At 36.7% G+C, this 19535-nt stretch overlaps 1 protein-coding gene across 11 annotated transcripts in view; it reads left to right on the top strand.

Moving 5' to 3' along the window:
- The window catches only part of LOC131146446 (probable serine/threonine-protein kinase SIS8), a 79749-nt gene that overhangs the window by 20404 nt on the left and 39810 nt on the right, over positions 1-19535 (top strand). For 6 of the 11 annotated variants that reach the window (XM_058096069.1, XM_058096066.1, XM_058096067.1 and 3 more), the window contains 6 exons: positions 31-71; positions 1274-1342; positions 6332-6432; positions 18161-18239; positions 18333-18431; positions 18522-18590. In XM_058096069.1, coding sequence (XP_057952052.1) covers positions 31-71; positions 1274-1342; positions 6332-6432; positions 18161-18239; positions 18333-18431; positions 18522-18590 — 458 coding nt within the window. Of the gene's footprint in view, positions 1-30; positions 72-1273; positions 1343-6331; positions 6433-17351; positions 17523-18160; positions 18240-18332; positions 18432-18521; positions 18591-19535 lie in introns of all 11 variants that reach the window. The other 5 variants (XM_058096060.1, XM_058096061.1, XM_058096062.1 and 2 more) reach the window with 1 other exon arrangement.

The following is a 19535-nucleotide window of genomic DNA, read 5'->3' as shown; positions in this document are numbered from 1 at the left end:
ATGTACCTTCGTGTATCCTTTATTTTTCAGGATCATATGGAGAGGTATATCGTGGAGATTGGCATGGGACTGTGAGTTTTTCCATTTTAACCTTGTTACTTCATCGACAAAAAGCACACACGCACACACACACACGCTAAAGCAATATGTATGTTCTTTTCCTCACGATTTTCTGTGTGTGCGTGAGAGAGAAAGAGTGGCGCTTGCAGATAATAATATGTTTAATGCAAAAGAGAATGCAATTTTTAGGTGACTTAGTAACCCAAATTGATAATGATATGTGGGTATAAATGGATATGAAGTGTTAAGAAACATGTAAATTTAACTTTAGTTTTTTTTTAAAATAAATTTTGAATCTAGTGAAATCTTATCTAAATGAATGAAAACCTTGGGAATTCTATTTTCAAAAGGTCAGGATTTTCGAAAGCATTTTCATTGATGAGAAACACTTGAGCCTTGCTAGTGTTTTGGAAATGTAGATTTTGGAAGTAATGCTGGAAACCCTGGTCGCAGTTCTAGATACTTTATTGATAACAACTCCATAGTTCTTCAGGATGCAGGAAGTGGCTTTCTCTTTAAATTTTGTGGGACCAACTACTGTGAAATATGTTGAATAGATTGACCTTTTTGTCATCTTATGCAAATTTGTTAAGAATGTGGTTCACTGATATACAATGATGATGGTATGCAGCCTAATCTAATAGCACTGACTTATTTATTTTTGATTTCTTCATTTAAACACATGGAGCCTTCTTGAAAATAGTCTCCTTTTCTTGAACATTCTGAAAGGCTCCTATTTGGGTTAAAAAATTATGATCTATGAGAGGCGTGCAATTTTGAGTATTGTGGTAAAAAGGAAAGGGAAGACAGGATCATGTTAATGATTCCATGTAATTAAGCCAAGGTACCAATGAGGACAATGATGGTCATTGTTTCTTTCAAATGTCAGAGAAGTACTGACTGTTAAAGGTGTGGTTTTAGAAAGTCTCTTATAATGTAGGTATAGCAACTAGAGCCGAAAATTCCCACCCCCTCCTCCCCACCCCCAAGCTTCTCTTTGAGACTTACTATATGTACGAGTCGAATTAGTTACTTCAGTTCTACATGTTCTTCCTTCCGTTTTTTATTTAATTTCATTCTCACCTCATATTCCATTTTGTGAACACAATTTGTCTGATGCAAATCTTTTAATGAAACATTTTTCTTTCATCTCGTTTGTTTCCATCTGATTTTCCAATTATTGGAAGGTAATATTTTCCTCTTTTGATGTCAGGAAGTTGCTGTTAAGAAGTTTTTGGACCAAGATATATCCGGCGAGTCACTTGAAGAATTCAAAAGTGAGGTAAAAATCGCCGCTCTCTCTGGCATACGCTCTCTCTAGAAACTCTAAACCAATGAATAATTATATTTTGTAATGTAGAAACAGAAATCTTTGATGGTTGAAATCAGAAATCCTTTACTAATGCACTTGATTATGATGTGCTGTTGTAACTCATTAGCAATACTTCTCATAAGCTGAAGACATTCATCCGCAAATCAATTCTCATGTTAAATAATAGAGTCACTCCTAAAGTGGCACGACAGTGAGATTTGTTCATAAAGAGGCATATCAAATTCTCATGTGCTTCAAATCTGTCTTGGTGGGAGCAAGGAGAAGCATGAAATAGTCAGAAATTGATGCAGTAATCACATGAAGCAGCTGATATCTTGACAAATGCCAGTTTGTTTAGGGGCAGCATTGGAAGAGACCATGTTGCTATCTTGGCTAACATTATTGGGTGGATATGAGTTGAATAGTGGGGAATTTGTCTAAGTTGATTAAAATCTTTCGATCAAATGTGTATCATGCTAAAGTCAGTGGAAAAACATCTTGTACAGAACAATTATATATATATTTTTTGATGAACAAAATATTGTTTTAGAAGAGAGAAGAATGTACAGCAGAAAAAGAAAAAAGGAAAATTCAAGGAGTGTAAGAAATCCTCCTTTTGTACAACAATAAAATCCAGCTATTAAATCACAGAAAAAACAGGAAACAACTCTATGAAGCAGAGCCAACCAATCCTGCTGCAAGCCTTCCAAAGAAACATGAATGAAAAAAACTACTTGCTGACACCTACATCGACGCAAGATAAACCACCCTACTCCAAAGAAATTTGTTAATAGTGGCCGCACCTTTGAAGATTCTAGCAATTTTTTCCAACCAAACACAAAAATAATGGCCATAACAGTGCACTGCCACAACTTTCCTATCTTCTCCCTTGCCAAACACCCTAAACATAATACTACAAAAGTCTTGTGGAGGGGCAAACCCTGTTTTCACCTAATATTACCAAATAATTTATTCCAAACAGCCCAAGTGAAAGGGCAGTGAAGAAACAAATGTGAGTAAGTCTCTCCACTCCTCAAACAAAAGACACAAACATCAGGTGCTAGGGCCTCATTCGGCCTTCTCTTCTGAAGCAAATCGGTGTTGATTTTCTAAAGTATCAGAGTCCAAATAAAAGCTTTTATTTTTTCAGGGAGATTTAGCTTTCTAAATCAAAGAATACAAGGCAAAAACATCCGCAATAGGGTCATGAGTCAGATACGGAAAAAGGAAAAAAGGATTTAAAAGAGAATTCTCCATGACGATCTGAGCTCCAAACCTTTGTATCAATCCCCAAATTAACATGAAAAGTTTGTAAAAAGAGCCAACTCATTAGTCTCTCTCATTAAGATTTCTCTTGAGATGGAAGTCCAAAGAATGCCATCCCCTTGTAAACGAAGAAAAGCAGAATTTGGGGTATCATGAAGATTTTATAACTGAAAGAGAAGAGGGTATGCAACAGCCAAAGACATCTCCCCCACTCAAAGGTCCTCCCAAAAAACTAATCATCTCCTCATTGCCTGCCATATACTAGACCTTGGGAAGAAAATGATGATAAATCTGAGGCACAAACTTCCAAGCATCCAAATGAGTAATTTTAACTCCAGCTTTAGCATTCCACCCATTTTGTAGTAGACCAAATTTATTTCAAAAACCTTATGTCAAAGAGAATTAGGTTCTAAAGGAAAACACCATAACTGTTTCCCCACCAAAGAAATGTTTTTTTGGACACCAAATTACCAAGATACAAGTCTTCCCCCTACTTTTAGATCTGCATGGTCTCATAACCTACAAGATGATCTTTACTACCCTCACCACCTTTTGACTACAAGAAATCTTTCATCAACTTCTCAAGCCTTTGCACCACTCTCACAGTAATTCTAAAAGAGAAGGATAATACAAAAGGGATGGTGGACAAACAAGCATGGACAAAAGTAATATGATGCTTAGAGCAAAGATTCTTTCCACCCATCCAAACTCCTAGCCACACTCAAAAACTGGGTCCTAGAAAAATTCAGCATTGGGATCACCTTCTAAGGGGACATCTAAATAGGTAATAGGACAAGTCAAAATGGCACAGCCTGCTAGCCTAATAAAAGGATCCATATTAATAATATGTCCCGCAATGCCACTCTTCGAAAAGTTTATTTTCAGGCCATATGCTTCTTAAAAAACCTTTTAAGATGGTCAGAAGATTTGAGGAGCCCATATTCTTTGAAAGGAAAAGGATAGCATCATTTGGGAACTGAAGATATGATAAGATAGCATTGTCTACCTTAAGCTCCACCACCAAATCTCTATCTGCTCCTCTATTAAAGTATTAATCATCCTACTCAGCCCCTGTTTGGAGCGTCTTAAAAAATGAGTACTTATTAGGACAAGTACTTAAATTAAGTACTTGTGCCAATTGGTAGTGTTTGGTTTACACTTAAATAAGCACTTGTTTCAAAAAGTACTTTTCCAAACTTCTATTTTTTAGGAAAATTTGTATTTTCTTGAAAAAATAATTTTCTGAAAAAGCACTTATCTGGAAAAGTATTCATAATAAGTAATCTAGGATTACTTTTTAATAAGTACTTTTTCAGATAAGTAGTTTTTACAGGAAAGTACTTTTCTGTAAGTAGTTCCTGATGATCCATCATAGTATAACCTCAATAGTAAAGGGAAGGAGAAAGAGGATCTCCTTGTCTTGGACCCTTGGATGCATAAAGCCAAGGCTTAGCCTTGCTGTACACTAAAATTGAGAAGACAACAAACGATGAACACCTTCAATCCATTTCCTCCTTCTCAAACCAAAATCTTTTCTAACCATAACCTTGTCCAAGAAGCTCCAGCTCACCCTATCATAAGCTTTATCAAAGTCCGATTTCAACACTACCTCTCATATTCCTCCAAATAACATATCCAACCACCTCATTTGCTATCAAGGCAGCCCTTAGGATCTGCCTATCACTGATAAATGTGCTCTGGCTAAGAGAGATAGTATCCTTCAGAACTGCAACCAATCTCTTGGATAACACCTTGGTTGGAGACATCAACTTGTATGTATTGTCTTGTAAAGTGTGAGTTGACCTTTCAAAATAAGGGAAATGATGAAAGCAGTTATTGATGTCCTATGCATTAAGAAAAAGCAAAGATAAAATCCTACCATGTAGACTTGACAAAGCAGATCGGGTCGGATATTTTATGGTGGATTGGGCTGATTATCGGGTGAGGATATTACAATCCATATCCAAATCATTTAAGTTTCGGATTTAAGGCAGTTCGGATCGAATAATCCATGGCGGATGACGGATAATTCGTCATTCTCATCCCTAATATAATATTTTTTACCATCCAATGAAAAATTTATTTTGTAACATAATAGTTGAAATTATTTTTAAAATTATAATTTGATAATTGTTAAACATTTAATGACTAATCACAAAATTATAAATTTTTTTTTAGAACATGAATTTAGACGTTTTTGTTTTGATCATGAGAATTTTAAGTATTTAGGCTTGAGTTTGAATGTGGGCATGGGCAGACCTTAGAGATGCATACAATAATGCAAGACTTGGGAGTGTGGGATTAGACCTTGGCCAATAAAGCTTATGTTGATTGAATTGATGCCTAATAAGTATGGGCATATGAGATTATCAATGAATTTAAACATTAGTTATTAGTGGATAGGCAGATATCCATTGGATAAAATCCTAAATCCGTCAACTTACTCATTTAGAGGCAGATAAAAAAAATTTAAACTATATTCAACTCATTTAATGTGCAGATCAGTTATGAGTCAATTTAAGCGGGTCAGATTTGGTTCGGATTAACAAATTTTTATCCATTTTTCTAGGTCTACCATCATGTATTAACTGGACACAATGATAATCCTCCACTCCTTGAAAGCCTAGAGAGCTTGTGCATTGTGTATTATGTGATATTAAACAGAAGTCATATGTATGGTTTTGAATGTCATATAGTACTTTTGTATGGTATAATGATATATCCTAGTACTAACTTATAGAGAAAAAACCAAATACTAATTATATAACAAAATTTTGCTGATTGAAATGGCTAACCTTGGTATCACAACAACTGAGCTCTTTATTGTCTATTCCATGACACTGGAAGGACATTGTGATCCTATAGAGCTTAGGGGTGGATTTTTATTGTATCCTCAAAACCTATGGAAAAAGTCTATATCAAAATTTTTGTTAATTTTTGGGTCTTTGATACCAAAAAAAATATATATATTTAAAGGAAGATGACAAGATTTGAGTCCATGTTCCACTAGGTTTGATCCTTTAGTTTTTGGAATATGGTGGATTGATGAGTTACATGCCACCTCCTGCGGTTCAGGAGACCTTTGGTAAGCATGAATATGATTCTCATTACTTAGCCTGCTCCTTTGGATGGATGATGACTAAAATGCTCTCTGCCTTTTTTCTTAATAGGGTATTTATGTTGATGAATTTTATTGATTTATCATTATTTTCTAGGTCAAAAACCTATTCTGTGAATGTTGAAGTTCTTATTGTTAATTATTTTTTTATCTCAATCTAAAAGCTTAATCTTTTAGATCAAATAGTTTTTAAGAATGGTATCAAAATCATAATGGCATCAAATCCAGTGTTTCAAATCACAGGATTAAGCCCTATTATTTAGAATTTTGATGTGTTGATTGGGGGAGAATTCACATGTGAGATCTAGTATTAAACCTTATCACAACTCAATCTAACAGCTTAAGCTTTTAGTTCAAGCAGTTGCGTAGCACTTATGTCCGGTTCTAACAAAAAGAATGTTTGCACAATTTTTTTGTTTTGTTTAACACATGTTTCTTTTTATCATTCTCTTACCTCCTCTCATTTGTTCCTACAGTTCTATGGATTTATTTGTTGACACTGCTAACTACATGTACTTTTGATGTGGGGAAATTTTAATTAAAATTGATAATTTACTTCCTGTTTGCCTTGCAAGGTTCGGATCATGAAAAAAGTGAGGCATCCAAATGTTGTTCTCTTCATGGGTGCTGTAACTCGTGCTCCAAATCTTTCTATTGTTACAGAATTTCTCCCTAGGTATGTTGGCACTGTATATTTGTTGTGTGAGCCTTGTGCACTAGGTGTTCTATATTTTCATAATCCATATCAATAATATTTTCTACGGGTCCATTTGTTGATTTTTTCCCTTGTATTTTATTTTTGGGTAAAAATAGAATGTAGACTAAGATGGAGAGAATACAAACAAAACAAGACAAGAAATCCTTGATAAAGAAAGCTAAAACAGAGAATGAAAGACAACCCAAAACAAAACTGTCCACCATCCAAGCAACCTAACAAATGCCACTGAAAAAAACTTCTTTTCAGTCCCTTTCCATCATAGTTAATAGACCAGTGCAAAATTTTTGTCCCATTTTGGCCTTATTTTTACCACCATCCAAGCTGACTTCCTTTCCCTCTGGATCAGCTTACTGCTAGCCCATTTTATACAGCAATGTTGAAAGTGAGAGCCACGGACAGGCTTGCTGCTTAGTCTTGTATTTTCGTTGCCAATTCTCGCATTCTCTGGACCAAAAACCAAAAACTCCCTCTAAGACCTCCAATGGAGATGGAGGCTTAAAAGATAAATTGCTCAACAAATCAGAAGCATCTGGTCCAAAACCGAGTTGTTCACGAACCTCATCTATAAGTGGCACATCAATATAATCAAAATCACTATCCAGCCTACACTCATTGTTTGAAACATCACCCTTTTTCTTCTTCTTTGTAGAATTTTTCTTGCTAACTTTTTTGTTAAATCTATTTTCGACTTATCCGAAAGCTCCTCAATGTAAAAACTACCATCACTATGTCTTTTCAAAAACTCTACTTTCCTAGCATCTACTTCGAATGCCTCTCAATTAAGGAGTTCCCCCCCCTTTTTTCCCCTTTTTCTTGTATGCATATTCCTTCTCAAAATTCTTCAAGAGTGCCATATAGAGAAAACAAAAGAGAAAATATCAAATACTGACATGCTCTATGACACATATCGATACTTCGGATAACTTACAATGATTTTTTCATGACCGCAACGTGCTACTAATATTTTAATTTTTGTTCTATTCATTCTTTCCCACTTGCTAATTGGTTGTGGAGAGCTAAAATTCCTTTGACGGTAGGAGCTTTTGTGTGGATTGCCTTTCTTCATAGGGCTAATACTAACAATCCTTTGCTAGTTCTTAGGCCATACTTGGCTTTTTTTTTTTTCCTAATGTTTGTGGTGTGTTATAATAAATGAGGATCATGCACATTTAGTCCTTCATTATTCTTGGCTTGGTGTTCATGGAATAATCTTTTTTGTTTGAGGAGAGAATGTTGGGCTTGTTCTTAGACAACAAAGTATTTTTTGTTGGTTGATTTTGTTGGCTTTGGGGAATAGAAGAATGCAAATGTTTGTTTATGCAATTATTTTGATATTTGGTTGGAAAGGAATGATTAGATTTTCGTGATCATGCTTCATCTTTAGGATATTTGGGATAAGGTTGTGTTCTTGGTTTCATTGGTGGGTGTTTGCTTCTGGTTGATTTGGAGGTACAACTTTCTTTGACATTCAACAGGATAGGTTGACCGTCTTAGTCTTTTTCATTTTTTTTTTGCCTTTTTTGTATGTAGTATTTTGTTTTCCTGTTTATTTTTGTAACTGATGATTTCTCATCCGCTTTTTTTTTTTTTTATAGCAAAAGTGATAAATTTATTAGAGGATTTCTCATCCTCTTTGTACTCTCTTAATGGGTATCTTCACTTTCTGACAAAAAATGGTAAGGGTTGATATACATTGTTGGTTGACAACCTAACATTGCAAGCTTTTAGGGAAAGTCGTGATATAACTGTCAAATATTTTGTGAATGGCCAAATGAATTGGCCTTGAGTTCTGTATATTATATATAGACTTTATAAGAATGCTATACATGGAAAGTAAATAAGGTCTAGCATGATTCTAGCCCTATACATGTAAGTTAAATATATGCTAACTGTACAAAATAATGAATTGAAATATAAGGAAATAAATATGGGCTGAAGTAAGGAAAGATATCTTTTGCTTTGCTGTTTGCTGTTCCGTTGACAGCCGCCCTCAAATTGATGCGGGTTGATCAACAAGCATCAATTTGTTACTTAGGAAGCAATGTCGATGACGAGTGAGACCCTTGGTGAAGATATTCGCAATTTGTTATTCAATGGAAATGTGTGGAAGAGTGATAACACGAGCTTCAAATGCTTCGCAGATAAAGTGACAATTGACTTCAATATGTTTCGTGCGCTTATGATGACAGGATTGGCCGTGATCTGGATAGCACTCGTATTATCGGCATGTAGAGGTGTAGGATCGGTCTCAGAAAAATCTAGCTCAGCAAGCAAGCCTCGAAGCCAAATAATTTCAGAACATGCAAGATACATTGCCTGGTATTCAGATTCTGTCGATGACTTAGAAACTCTGTCTTGCTTCTTACTCTTCCAAGATATCAATGCATCACCTAAGAACACACACCAACCAGCCCAATCAACATCGCTATAAGCAGCAAGGAGAGTAGAATTGCCTACAGGGAAGAATAAACCCCGGGAAGAAGTGCCCTGAACATAGTGTATGATCCTACGGACAGCAGCCAAATGAAGATGACGAGGAGTTTGAAGAAATTGGTTGACGTGCTGTACAGCAAAAGAAATGTCTGGTCTAGTAATGGTAAGATAGACAAGACCACCCACCAACTTCCGGTATAAACTGGGATCAGCAAGTAAATCACCCTCCTCTTTGCAAAGCTTGACATTTAATTCCATGGGAGTATCAACAAAAGTACCCTTCTGAAGGCTAGCTGTGGCTACCAAGTCACTAGCATACTTATGTTGATTGAGTGAAATACCTGAGGAACTACGATTCACCTCAAGACCAAGAAAATACGTGAGAGAGCCTAGATTTTTCATATGAAAGGACTCTGAGAGATGAGTCTTGAGCTGAACAAGTAAAGCAGAATCGGAACCAGTAATCACAATATCATCAACATAAACCAAAAGAACAACAATACCCATGTCTGATTTCCGAAGAAACAATGAAGTGTCATACTTGCTCTGCTTGAATGAAAATTGTAATAAAGTGGTGCGGAATTTATCAAACCTAACCCTTGGAGCTTGTTTGAGACCATAAAGAGAACGACGAAGCTTACACGTGAATTTGGAGAGGGAAACAAGCTTGGGGGTGGCTTCATATAAATACACTCTTTAAGATCCCCATGAAGAAAAGCATTCTTGACATCCATCTGATGTAGTGGCCACTCACTGGAAGCAACAATAGCAAGAATCGTACGAACAATAGTCATCTTAGCCACATGAGCAAAGGTCTCTTCATAATTGACACCATATTCTTGATTATTCCCAAGTGCAACAAGGCGAGCTTTGTAACAATCTAGACTTCCATCAGATCGGACCTTGGCCGAGTAGACCCATTTACAACCCAGAGGAACAATGGTGGGAGGACAAGGCTCAATGTTGCAGGTGTGATTGGCCTCTAGAGCGGCAATTTCTTCCTGCATAGCTTGTCGCCAACAATAATGCTTGGCAGCGTGTGAGTAGGAAGTGGGAAATCTAAATTGGACAATGTAGCAGTAAGAACTGAAACATAGTTACCTGAACTTGAAGAGGGAAACCCATACCTGTTCGGGGGTACAGACACATGAGAAGAGCGACGTACTAAAGGCTCTGGAGGTGCTTCAACTGATTGAGTATGGAGCGTGGTAGGATCAGATATCAGATGAGCGACTGGAAGAGACTGTGGGTGGGGGTGCCGCGTATACACAACACCTGGTTTAAAACGAGAACTGACTGGATAAGGATCTGAGAACTGCTCCTCAAAGGAGGGGAGAATCACAGTAGGAGAGGAGGGTACAGAGGACACAGGAAAGAAATGTTGATTTTCAAAGAAAATAACATTCTTGGAAATGCGTGTACGATGTAATGTAGGATCATAACAAACAAATCCCTTTCGGCACACATTGTATCCCAAGAATGCACATCGAACAGATTGAGCAAATAATTTATGTCGCTCATGAGGAGGTAAATGAACTACACACACAAGCAAAGGTATGGAGGTTATTGTAACTAGGTTTCTTAGCAAATAAACGGAAATAGGGAGACTCCATGAGTAGGACTTGAGAAGGTAAACGATTAATAAAGTAAATAGTAGTTTTTAGAGCCTCAACCCAGAACATGGATGGAATAGAGAATTCCAGCAAGAGAGTACGAACCACTTTTAGGAGATGACGATTTTTCCGTTCGACTACTCCATCATGTTGGGGAGTAGCAGGGCATTAACGTTGATGAATAATGCCTTTAGAAGCCAAAAATACCTGAAACTCAGTGGACACATATTCACCACCAGAATCTGTGCGTAATGTCTTAATAGAAGCAGAAAATTGATTGTCAGCATACACTAAAAACTCAGTGAAAGTACAAAAAACCTCAGATTTAGAGCGAAGAAAGTAGACCCAAGTAAATCTACTATGATCATCAATGAAAGTCACATAGTATTTAAATTTTTCATGTGAACTAACCGGGGAAGGTCCCCAAACATCACTATGGATAAGCTCAAAACACTGAGAAGCTCTACTAGCACGCAAAGGGAAGGGAAGAGTTTTGCTTTTACCAAGTTTGCAAGAGGCACACTCAAGAGATAAAGAAGAACGTTCTTTATTACCAAGTAAACCAGAGTTCAATTCATGAGATAAGATTTGAGTATTGGGATGGCCTAAATGATGATGCCACACCATACTAAGATCTAAAACATTATTACAAGCAAAAGACTTAATAAAAGAAGCTGGAGAACGTACTGGAACAGGCAAAAGTAGTGGAAACAAGTGCCCTACTTTAGGTCCCTTTGCGATCGGTTCCCCCGTTACCTGGTCCTGCACAACACAACCATTACCAGAAAAATTAACAGCACAATTGTTATCAACTAATTGACCAACAGAAATAAGATTCATGGAAAGTTGAGGATGAATAAACACATTAGTGAACTTAGAAGAGACATCTCCGACAGCAGCTATTGGCAAAGAACTGCCATTGGCAGTATGAACAGCAGATTGACTAGCGTAGGGCCGAACATGACACAAGGTAGTGGGATTATTTTTCATGTGATTAGAGGTACCCGAGTCCACATACCAGAGATTAGTAGAATTGTTACCTTGGAGCCCCATTTTTGATAATGCTGAAATTAGCATCTGTTGCACCATTTCAGGTGTGCAGTAATTTGCTGGAGGAGGTGCAGGAACAGAGAAGTCACCTGAAGAAGAGTTAGGGCGACAAAAGTCACTGTGGGGGGTACGCTAACAGAAGTCTGGAATGCCTGGTCCTAATGAGTCTGCGGGCAGCTGCAACATTTTTCGATAATGTGACCTTTCTTCTTGGAATAAGAGCAGAATTTCTTGGAACAATTAGCAGCGATATGTCCAAATTCTTTGCAGCAAAAACACTTCAAAGTGCTAGAATGCGTAGGCGGTACTCGTTGTTAAGCAACATAAGCCATAGGGACAGATCCGGAACTACCATGAGATTGTGCCAGAGTAACTCGAGTACTAAGCCATTGTTCTTCACGAAGTGACTCATCAAAACAAACATCCAGAGAAGGAATAGGAGAGCGATTTAGTAGAGACAAGCGAACATATTCATACTCGGGGCAGAGGTTCATAAGAAACTGATCACAACGACTAGTCTCGTGAAGACGTTGAATAATGGGAAGAGAAGTCACAGGAACATTCGCAGTAACCAAATCAGAATAATCATTTCAAAGAGTCAGAAACCCCAAATAATAGTCTTGGATGGAATGATTGTCATGTTGAATTTGGCAATTGCATGGTTTAACTGAAAACGACGGGCACCGTTATCTTGATGATATATTGTTTTTAAATATGTCCAAATGGATTGAGCGGTGCGATAAGGTCACAAGTTGGGGACAATATGTGACTCAACCGAGCCAAGAAGCCAAGACATAATCCGAGCATCAAGCACATCCCATGAAGGACAAGTTGTGGACTCCTTGGATTTATCAGGATTGGGTGCACAATCCATGCCATCAATATGACCCCAAAGATCTTTTCCCTTCAAGAAAAGTTCAAACTGAAAAGCCCACGTAGAATAATTGTTGCCCGTAAACTTGGCACACACAGAGATGCAGAGTCCATGCTAAATACTGGAGAAAATCGAGAAGCCCAAAAAAAAACAGACTGTGCCGAAAGAAACAGACCACCAGAAAATCTAGAAGCCCAAAATAGATAGCGCAGGTACAAAGAAAAAGCCAAGAACAACCTCCCTGCACTAAAAAATTAAATCTTGAACCAAAAAACTGCACTAAAAATTAAATCTTGAACTAAAAACCTGCTGTGCCAAGAAGATAAGTGCCAGAAACAACAGCTGAAAGTTGTTGCCTGCTTGGTGAGAGTCACAAACTGCAATAGAAACTGGAGAAATAAGTGGCAAACCCGAATCCTGTTGTGCCTGCTTGCCAAAAGTCACAAGCAGCAACAGAAACTGGAGAAATAAGTGGTAAACTAGAAACGTGTTGTGCCTGCTTGCTGAAAGTAACAAACAGCAACAGAAAACTGTTGCTTGCTTGCTGAGAATCACAAGGACATAAACTGGAGGAATAAATGGCAACCCAGAAACCTGCTGTGCCAACAGCCACGCAGGCACAGAAGTACCGAAAGAACAGAGAAAAATTCCAGAAGAGAAAACAAAACCACAGCAGCCACGAAATTGAGAAGACAAAAAATCGAAGGAAAAAAAACCTAGCAGTCGGCTGGCTCTGATACCATGTCAAATATTTTGTGAATGGCCGAATGAATTGGCCTTGAGTTCTGTATATTATATATAGACTTTACTAGAATGCTATACATGGAAAGTAAATAAGGTCTAGCATGATTCTAGCCCTATACAAGTAAACTATAATCTGTCAAACCCTATACATTTAAACTAAATATATGCTAACTGTACAAAATGATGAATTGAAATATGAGGAAATAAATGTGGGCTGAAGTAAGGAAAGAAATCTTTTGCTTTGCTGTTTGCTGTTCTGTTGACAATATCATGGTACCAAGCCATGTTGCCAGGAGGTCTTGGGTCTTAGTCTCGTTGCCTGCATTTAGTCTATGGTGATTAAAAATTATTTTATTCCTGTAATGTGTCTTATTTATTGTTCCTTTATCTCTTCATGTGCAATCATGTGGCACATTCAGGTGAGTGTTAAGGTTTGTTGTACATTGTTGGCCCACAATCTAACAACTTATGCTTTGGGTAATAATCATAATGCATTGATTTCCATTAATGTATTCTAAGAAATTTTATTTCTACCACAAACACCAAGATTGTAATACAATGCACAAAGTTAAGGACTGAAAGATTGGATAGAATGCTTTTATATGTCCTTAAAAATTAAAATGGAGTCAAATGTGCATGTTTAATAGGTATAGGACCGGTATAGATAATAATGTTGATCAAAGCATAATTGGATGTTTCATAAAATTTTAATCATTCTATTTCCCATTTTTGTAAAATTTCGTTTCTGTTAAGGCTTGATATAAATTGTTGGCTCAAAATCTAATTGCATAAACTTTCAAGTCAAGTGGTAATCTAGCATGTACCAGAGTAGTTGTTGTCTACAGTGTGGGTTTTATCTTTGTTGCTTTTGTTTACTTTTTGGTGGTTAAATATTGATAAAAATTTGTGCCAAAGGGGGGAATTTAATAAATGAGGAATCTTAGCCCTTAACTCATTTGGGGTGTGTGAGGGACATCCGTGACTAGAACTCCTCAAGGGGGTGGGTATTAAGTTAACAAGCCTGTTAGGGAGGAAATCGAAGGTAGTTACTCGTAGGAATTGTGACAAGGGAAAAAACAGTAGGTGCAAAAGGAGTTGAAGAAGCTAGCTGGTTCTATTAATTAGGGGAGTTGAGGGGTGGGGGGGATAAGGGTATAGGTAAGGGGGATAAAAACTAGTTAAATTATGAGGATAGTTGGAGTGTGAGAGGACTAGGGGATGTAAGGAAGAAAGCTTATTAAGGAAGTTTTGATTAGAGATACTCATGATATTGTTTTTATTCAGCAAACTAAGCTTGAGAAGGTGGACCACGGGGTGACGCGTGGGTGGTTAGGAGTATTTGAGAGGGGAGGTGTAAAGAGCGGGAATTCTTCCTTCTCAAAGGGTGGCTGGGGGAAGGGGGGGGGGGTTGATTATATGAAACACTACTCACAAGCTCGATTTTCAAGATTGATGGCCTAGTGTGGGGTTCTTATCATTTTTGAGAAAGTTCAAAAATCTTATGGAGGTTTTGAAGTAGTGGAATGTTGAGGTGCTTAGAGATGAGAATTTTTTTTCATTAAAAAAAAAAGAAGCATTTTTGGAGAATTGGATTTGTTGGATAGCAAAGATAAAGATGGATTCTTATGGAGGATGAGGAGGTTAAGAGGGTGGCATTCCAAGACTAAATTTTAATTGGGTTAGATAAGGTATTGTAATTCTAAATTCTTTATTAGTTTGGCTAATTGTAAGAGGAGAAGGAGTGTGATTAGGGAGTTGGAGTTGAGGGAGGGAGACATAAACTTTGACCCTCTTGTGATAGCAAGTGAGATTGCTGATTTCTTTGCAAATCCTTTTTAGTGGGGGATGGAGGTATAGCAATGATTGAAGGGGTGGGGTGGAATCCCATATCTTTAGATCAATAGTCTTGGTTGTAGAGGAATAAGGAAAGTGAGGTTAGGGAGGTAGTGTTTGGATGAAGATAAGTCTCTGGGTCTGAATGGTTTTAATATGGCTTTTCTCCAAGTTGTTGGGATGTGATTAGAATAGATATACCAATTTTATGAAGATTTTTTAATATTTCTTTTTTAATGGAGTTTTGGATTAATTTGAATTTCTTCACTCTGTTCCTAAGAAGATTATATCTATTAATGTTGCTGATTTTTGGCCTATTAGTTTTGTTATTAATGTTTAAAGTTATAGCAAAGATGCTTACAGATAGGCTGAGTTGAGTAGTAGGAGATACTATTTTTCAGGCACTAGTGTTTTTCTTGGGGGTTGGTAAATTATGGATGCTATTTTAGCAGCTAATGTAGTTGTGGAGGATGTGCAGAGGAGTAAAAGGAGGGGGTTTGCTTTTAAAATTGATCTTGAAAAGGATATGATCAAGTCAATTGGAAGTTTCTTCTAGTCTTGGAGAGAAAAGGTTTTGGGTATAGGTGGAGGAATTGGATAACAAGTTTGTCTAATGCTTCCTTCTCTATTGTTATTATTATTATTATTGGTGAGCCTAAATTGTGGTTTAGGGCTTCAAGTGGTCTTAGGCAAGGAGATGTGCTGTCCCCGTTGTTGTTTTGTTCTTGTAGTTGACTTCTTGAGTAGATTGATAGATAGGATTGTGGATAGAGGGTTTGTTATAGGATTTGGGGTGGGAAGTGTAAATCATAGTGTCTCACATTCAGTTTGAGGATGATACTATTTGATTTTTTTTTTTTTTCGCAAAGGATGATGGTGAGCCTTTTTTAAATGTGCTTGATATTTACAACTTTTTGAGTGTTTTAGGTTTAAAAGTAAATTTAGGGAAGAGTGGAATACTGGCTATCAATTTTGGAGTTGCTAGATCTTTGGAGTTGGCTTTTTTTGCTGTGTGTGCTGCCCTAGATTAGCCTTTTGACTTGGGGATTCCTTTGGGTGGTAATCCTAGGTTGGTGGATTTTTTAGGACTCCTGTGGAGGAGAAGATGGCTAACCCTTTGTATGGAATGGTGCTCTTTTTTCTCTAGGTAGTCGTTTCACTCTTATTTGGTCTTTCCTTTGTAGTTTCTTCTTTATTTTTTGTCCATTTTTAGACTTTCTATAGGGTAGCTACCACTATCGAGAGAATCATATATATATATATATGTATGTATATATATATATAGGGTTGGGGAAAGAAAGATCATTTGGTTAGTTGGGAGGTGGTGTGTAGGTCAAAAATAGAATTGGGTTTTTCTTTTTTTGTTTTTTTTTTGGGGGTGGGGGGGTGGGGGGGGATGTGTGGGGGTCTACGGAAAAGTGTCTACAAACATTGCTTTGATGAGTAAATGGTTATGGAGGTTTCCTTTATAGGATAACTTATTTTGGAACAAAGTAATTAAAGGTAAATTAGGCTCAGAAGAAAATGAGTGGGATATTTTGTGTGTGTATTTTTATTTTTATTTTTTTCAGGGTAAGAACTAATGTGGGTTTCAGATCTTGTTTTCAGAGTCCTTGGATATGTATATCACAGCTTTACCCCCGTTTTATTCCTAATACCGAATTTGGTGTGGGTAGTGGGCCTCACATTTGTTTCTGGGAAGACCCGTGAGTGGGGGATTCGGTTGTTTTCCATAATTTTTCCTCATTCGTATCATCTTTTTTCATTACAAAACGGAGCTGTTTCTTCTATTTTTCTTCCTAATGAGGAGAAATTCTCATGAAATTTCCATTTTTGAAGGTGTTTGAATGATAGAGAGGTGGAGGAGCTATCATCTTTGTTGTGTTTGTTTTGGGGGGGGGGGGGGGGGGGGGGGTTTGGTTTGCTGTCCTTACAATGAGGCTGTGAGGAAGTGAGTGCTGGTTTCTTCAGGGATTTTTCTTGAATTTTTTATTTTATTTTATTTTTTTATTATTATTATTATTATTTTTTTTTTTATTTTATTTGGACTTACTCCATCATAGTATTTGGAAGGCCAGCATTCCCTCTAAAATTAGGCTTTTATTTGGTTGGTTGCTCTTAGTAGAGTTAGCATGAACAATCTGTTGCAGAGTAGGAGGCTTTCTAAGCGGTCTATCTTTTGCTTCGATTGTTCAGAGTTTGCCTCTCATATGTTTATGCATTGTGCTTTGTCTTGGAGAATATGGAACAAGCATTTTGATTTATTGGAAAAATTGGGTTGTTTGAGTGAGTAGAGGGTATCTTGACCATTTCCTTTTGGGGTTTGGCAGGATTGAAGACATGTCAGCATTATGGAGATTTGGAAGGAAATGGATACACATTTTAAAGGGGAAGAAGACTTGGGTTTTGGTTTGGGATAAGATTCAATTTTTGTTTTCTTTATGGGCTGTTGTTGCAGGTTGTTTCAAGGGAATGTGTCTTGAGGATGTTCAGCATGATTGGTTGGCTGTTTCTATTGACTGTTTTTCCGTTATGAGTTTTTCCTGTTCTTATTATTAGGATTTCTTATTCTCCTTTGTAATTTCCTTCTTTAATAGTAATAATAATAATTGTGGTTAAAAATTATGTGATTTTTCATAATGGTGTTATTCGTCATTTGTTACATTTGTGAGTGTTAAGGCTTGATATACATTGTCGGCCCACAATAGATTAAGCTTTTAGGTCAAGTGGCAATCTAACAATTTCCATTTTGCTTAAGTTTATCGAAAATACTAATTACTTTCTTAGTCAAGTTCCATTTTTTGTTTTCTTTGGTTGTGTTTTATTTTTTGTTTTTTGTTTCTGTTTTGTTTTGTCTTTTGTCTTTTGTTTTTTGTTTTTTGTTTTTTTTTTTTGTTTTTTTGTTTTTTTTCATTTTTTTTTTGTTTTGTTTCATTTTGTTTTGTTTGTTTTTTGTTTTTTGTTTTTTAGTTTTTTGTTTTTGTTTTTTTTACTTGGCGTTTCATTTGTGTTCTTTTCATCCATAATCATATTCTATTAGAACAACTTCGGGTGTTTGATTTTATCTCTGAATGTTGTATTTTTTTTTTCACTTTTTTAGGTTTTTTGGAAAATCTGAAGCAGAATTTATGTTTTGCAGGGGCAGTTTGTATAGATTAATTCACCGGCCTAATAATCAATTAGATGAGCGTAGGCGTTTAAGAATGGCCCTTGATGCAGTATGATTCTATTATATTTACAATTTAATTCCAATCATCTAGTAAAGTTTATGCTTTACTGATTACCTACTGTTGATAATGGGCCTCATACAGGCTCGGGGAATGAATTATTTGCACAACTGCACACCTGTGATTGTTCATCGTGATTTGAAATCCCCAAACCTTCTTGTTGATAAGAATTGGGTTGTGAAGGTAGTATTCTTATTTCCAAACATACAAATGATGTTATTTTATATATTTTGTAAACTAATTTAGCTTGCTGGGAACTTTTACGTTATGTAGGTATGTGATTTTGGGTTATCACGAATGAAGCACAACACATTTCTTTCTTCAAGATCAACTGCTGGGACGGTAAGCAATATTTACTGATGCATTTTTCTTTCTTTGTCTTGTTGCAGAAAAATAGTTTTTCTTGTTTTCCTTTTGGTTGCTGATGCCTCCTTGATGAGAAAGTACAAAAGGAGCATAAGAAATCCTCCTGCTAAGATACAACAACACAAAATGAAAATATTGAAACAGCGCTGCTTGCCAATCATGCTGTAAGTTTGAAGAAGACAGTCCTCTGAAACAATCAGCTGCAAAAGCCCACAATGAGGCTGAATCCTGAATCCTATCCCAAAGCATAGATGAGGACATCTTCTTTCCACTGAATATACATGCATTCCGCTCCAACCAAATCCCCAATGATGCAGCCAAAAACCTGCACCTCCACAATGCCAAACCATTCTACTCCTCCCAAAACCTGTAAATGAGAGAGCTGATAAATTCTCTACTCCAAACAAACCCCTCTTTCCAAATATATAAAATATGTTATTGTGCATCCTCCATGAAACAGAACGATGAAGGAAAATGTTAGAACAAATTCTGAACTATCAAAACACAAAGAACATACATCTTGGGAAAAAGCCTTAAAAGGCCTCTTGCTCTGCAACACATGTTAATGTTAACTCTATTAAGAACAATTAACCAAATAAAAGGCTTAATCTTAGAGGGGAATTTGGCCTTCCAAATGCTTTGGTGAAGGGAGAAATATATGTTTTTATGAGTCAAATGCTCTAGGAAAAAAAAGGTTAATGCTTGTCTAAGAAAGTGCAAGTGGGTTTTGAAATGAGGAAACACCTCGAAGAACTCAAGATTCTTCTGGTGGACAAAAGAATCTTAATAGAGATTCAAAAGGTGTTTTAAGCATAGTGGAGGAGCCAATCAGTGAGAGGGCTAACAGTTGCAAGGATAAAGAGGTGGGGGGATGTCTTGGATGAGTTTAGGTAGTGTTGTTTTTGAATATGGCTAGGGCTT

This window comes from Malania oleifera, chromosome 13 (genome assembly GCF_029873635.1).
Source record: "Malania oleifera isolate guangnan ecotype guangnan chromosome 13, ASM2987363v1, whole genome shotgun sequence".
Taxonomy (NCBI): Eukaryota; Viridiplantae; Streptophyta; class Magnoliopsida; order Santalales; family Ximeniaceae; genus Malania; species Malania oleifera.
This window is presented reverse-complemented; position numbering and strand designations above follow the sequence as displayed.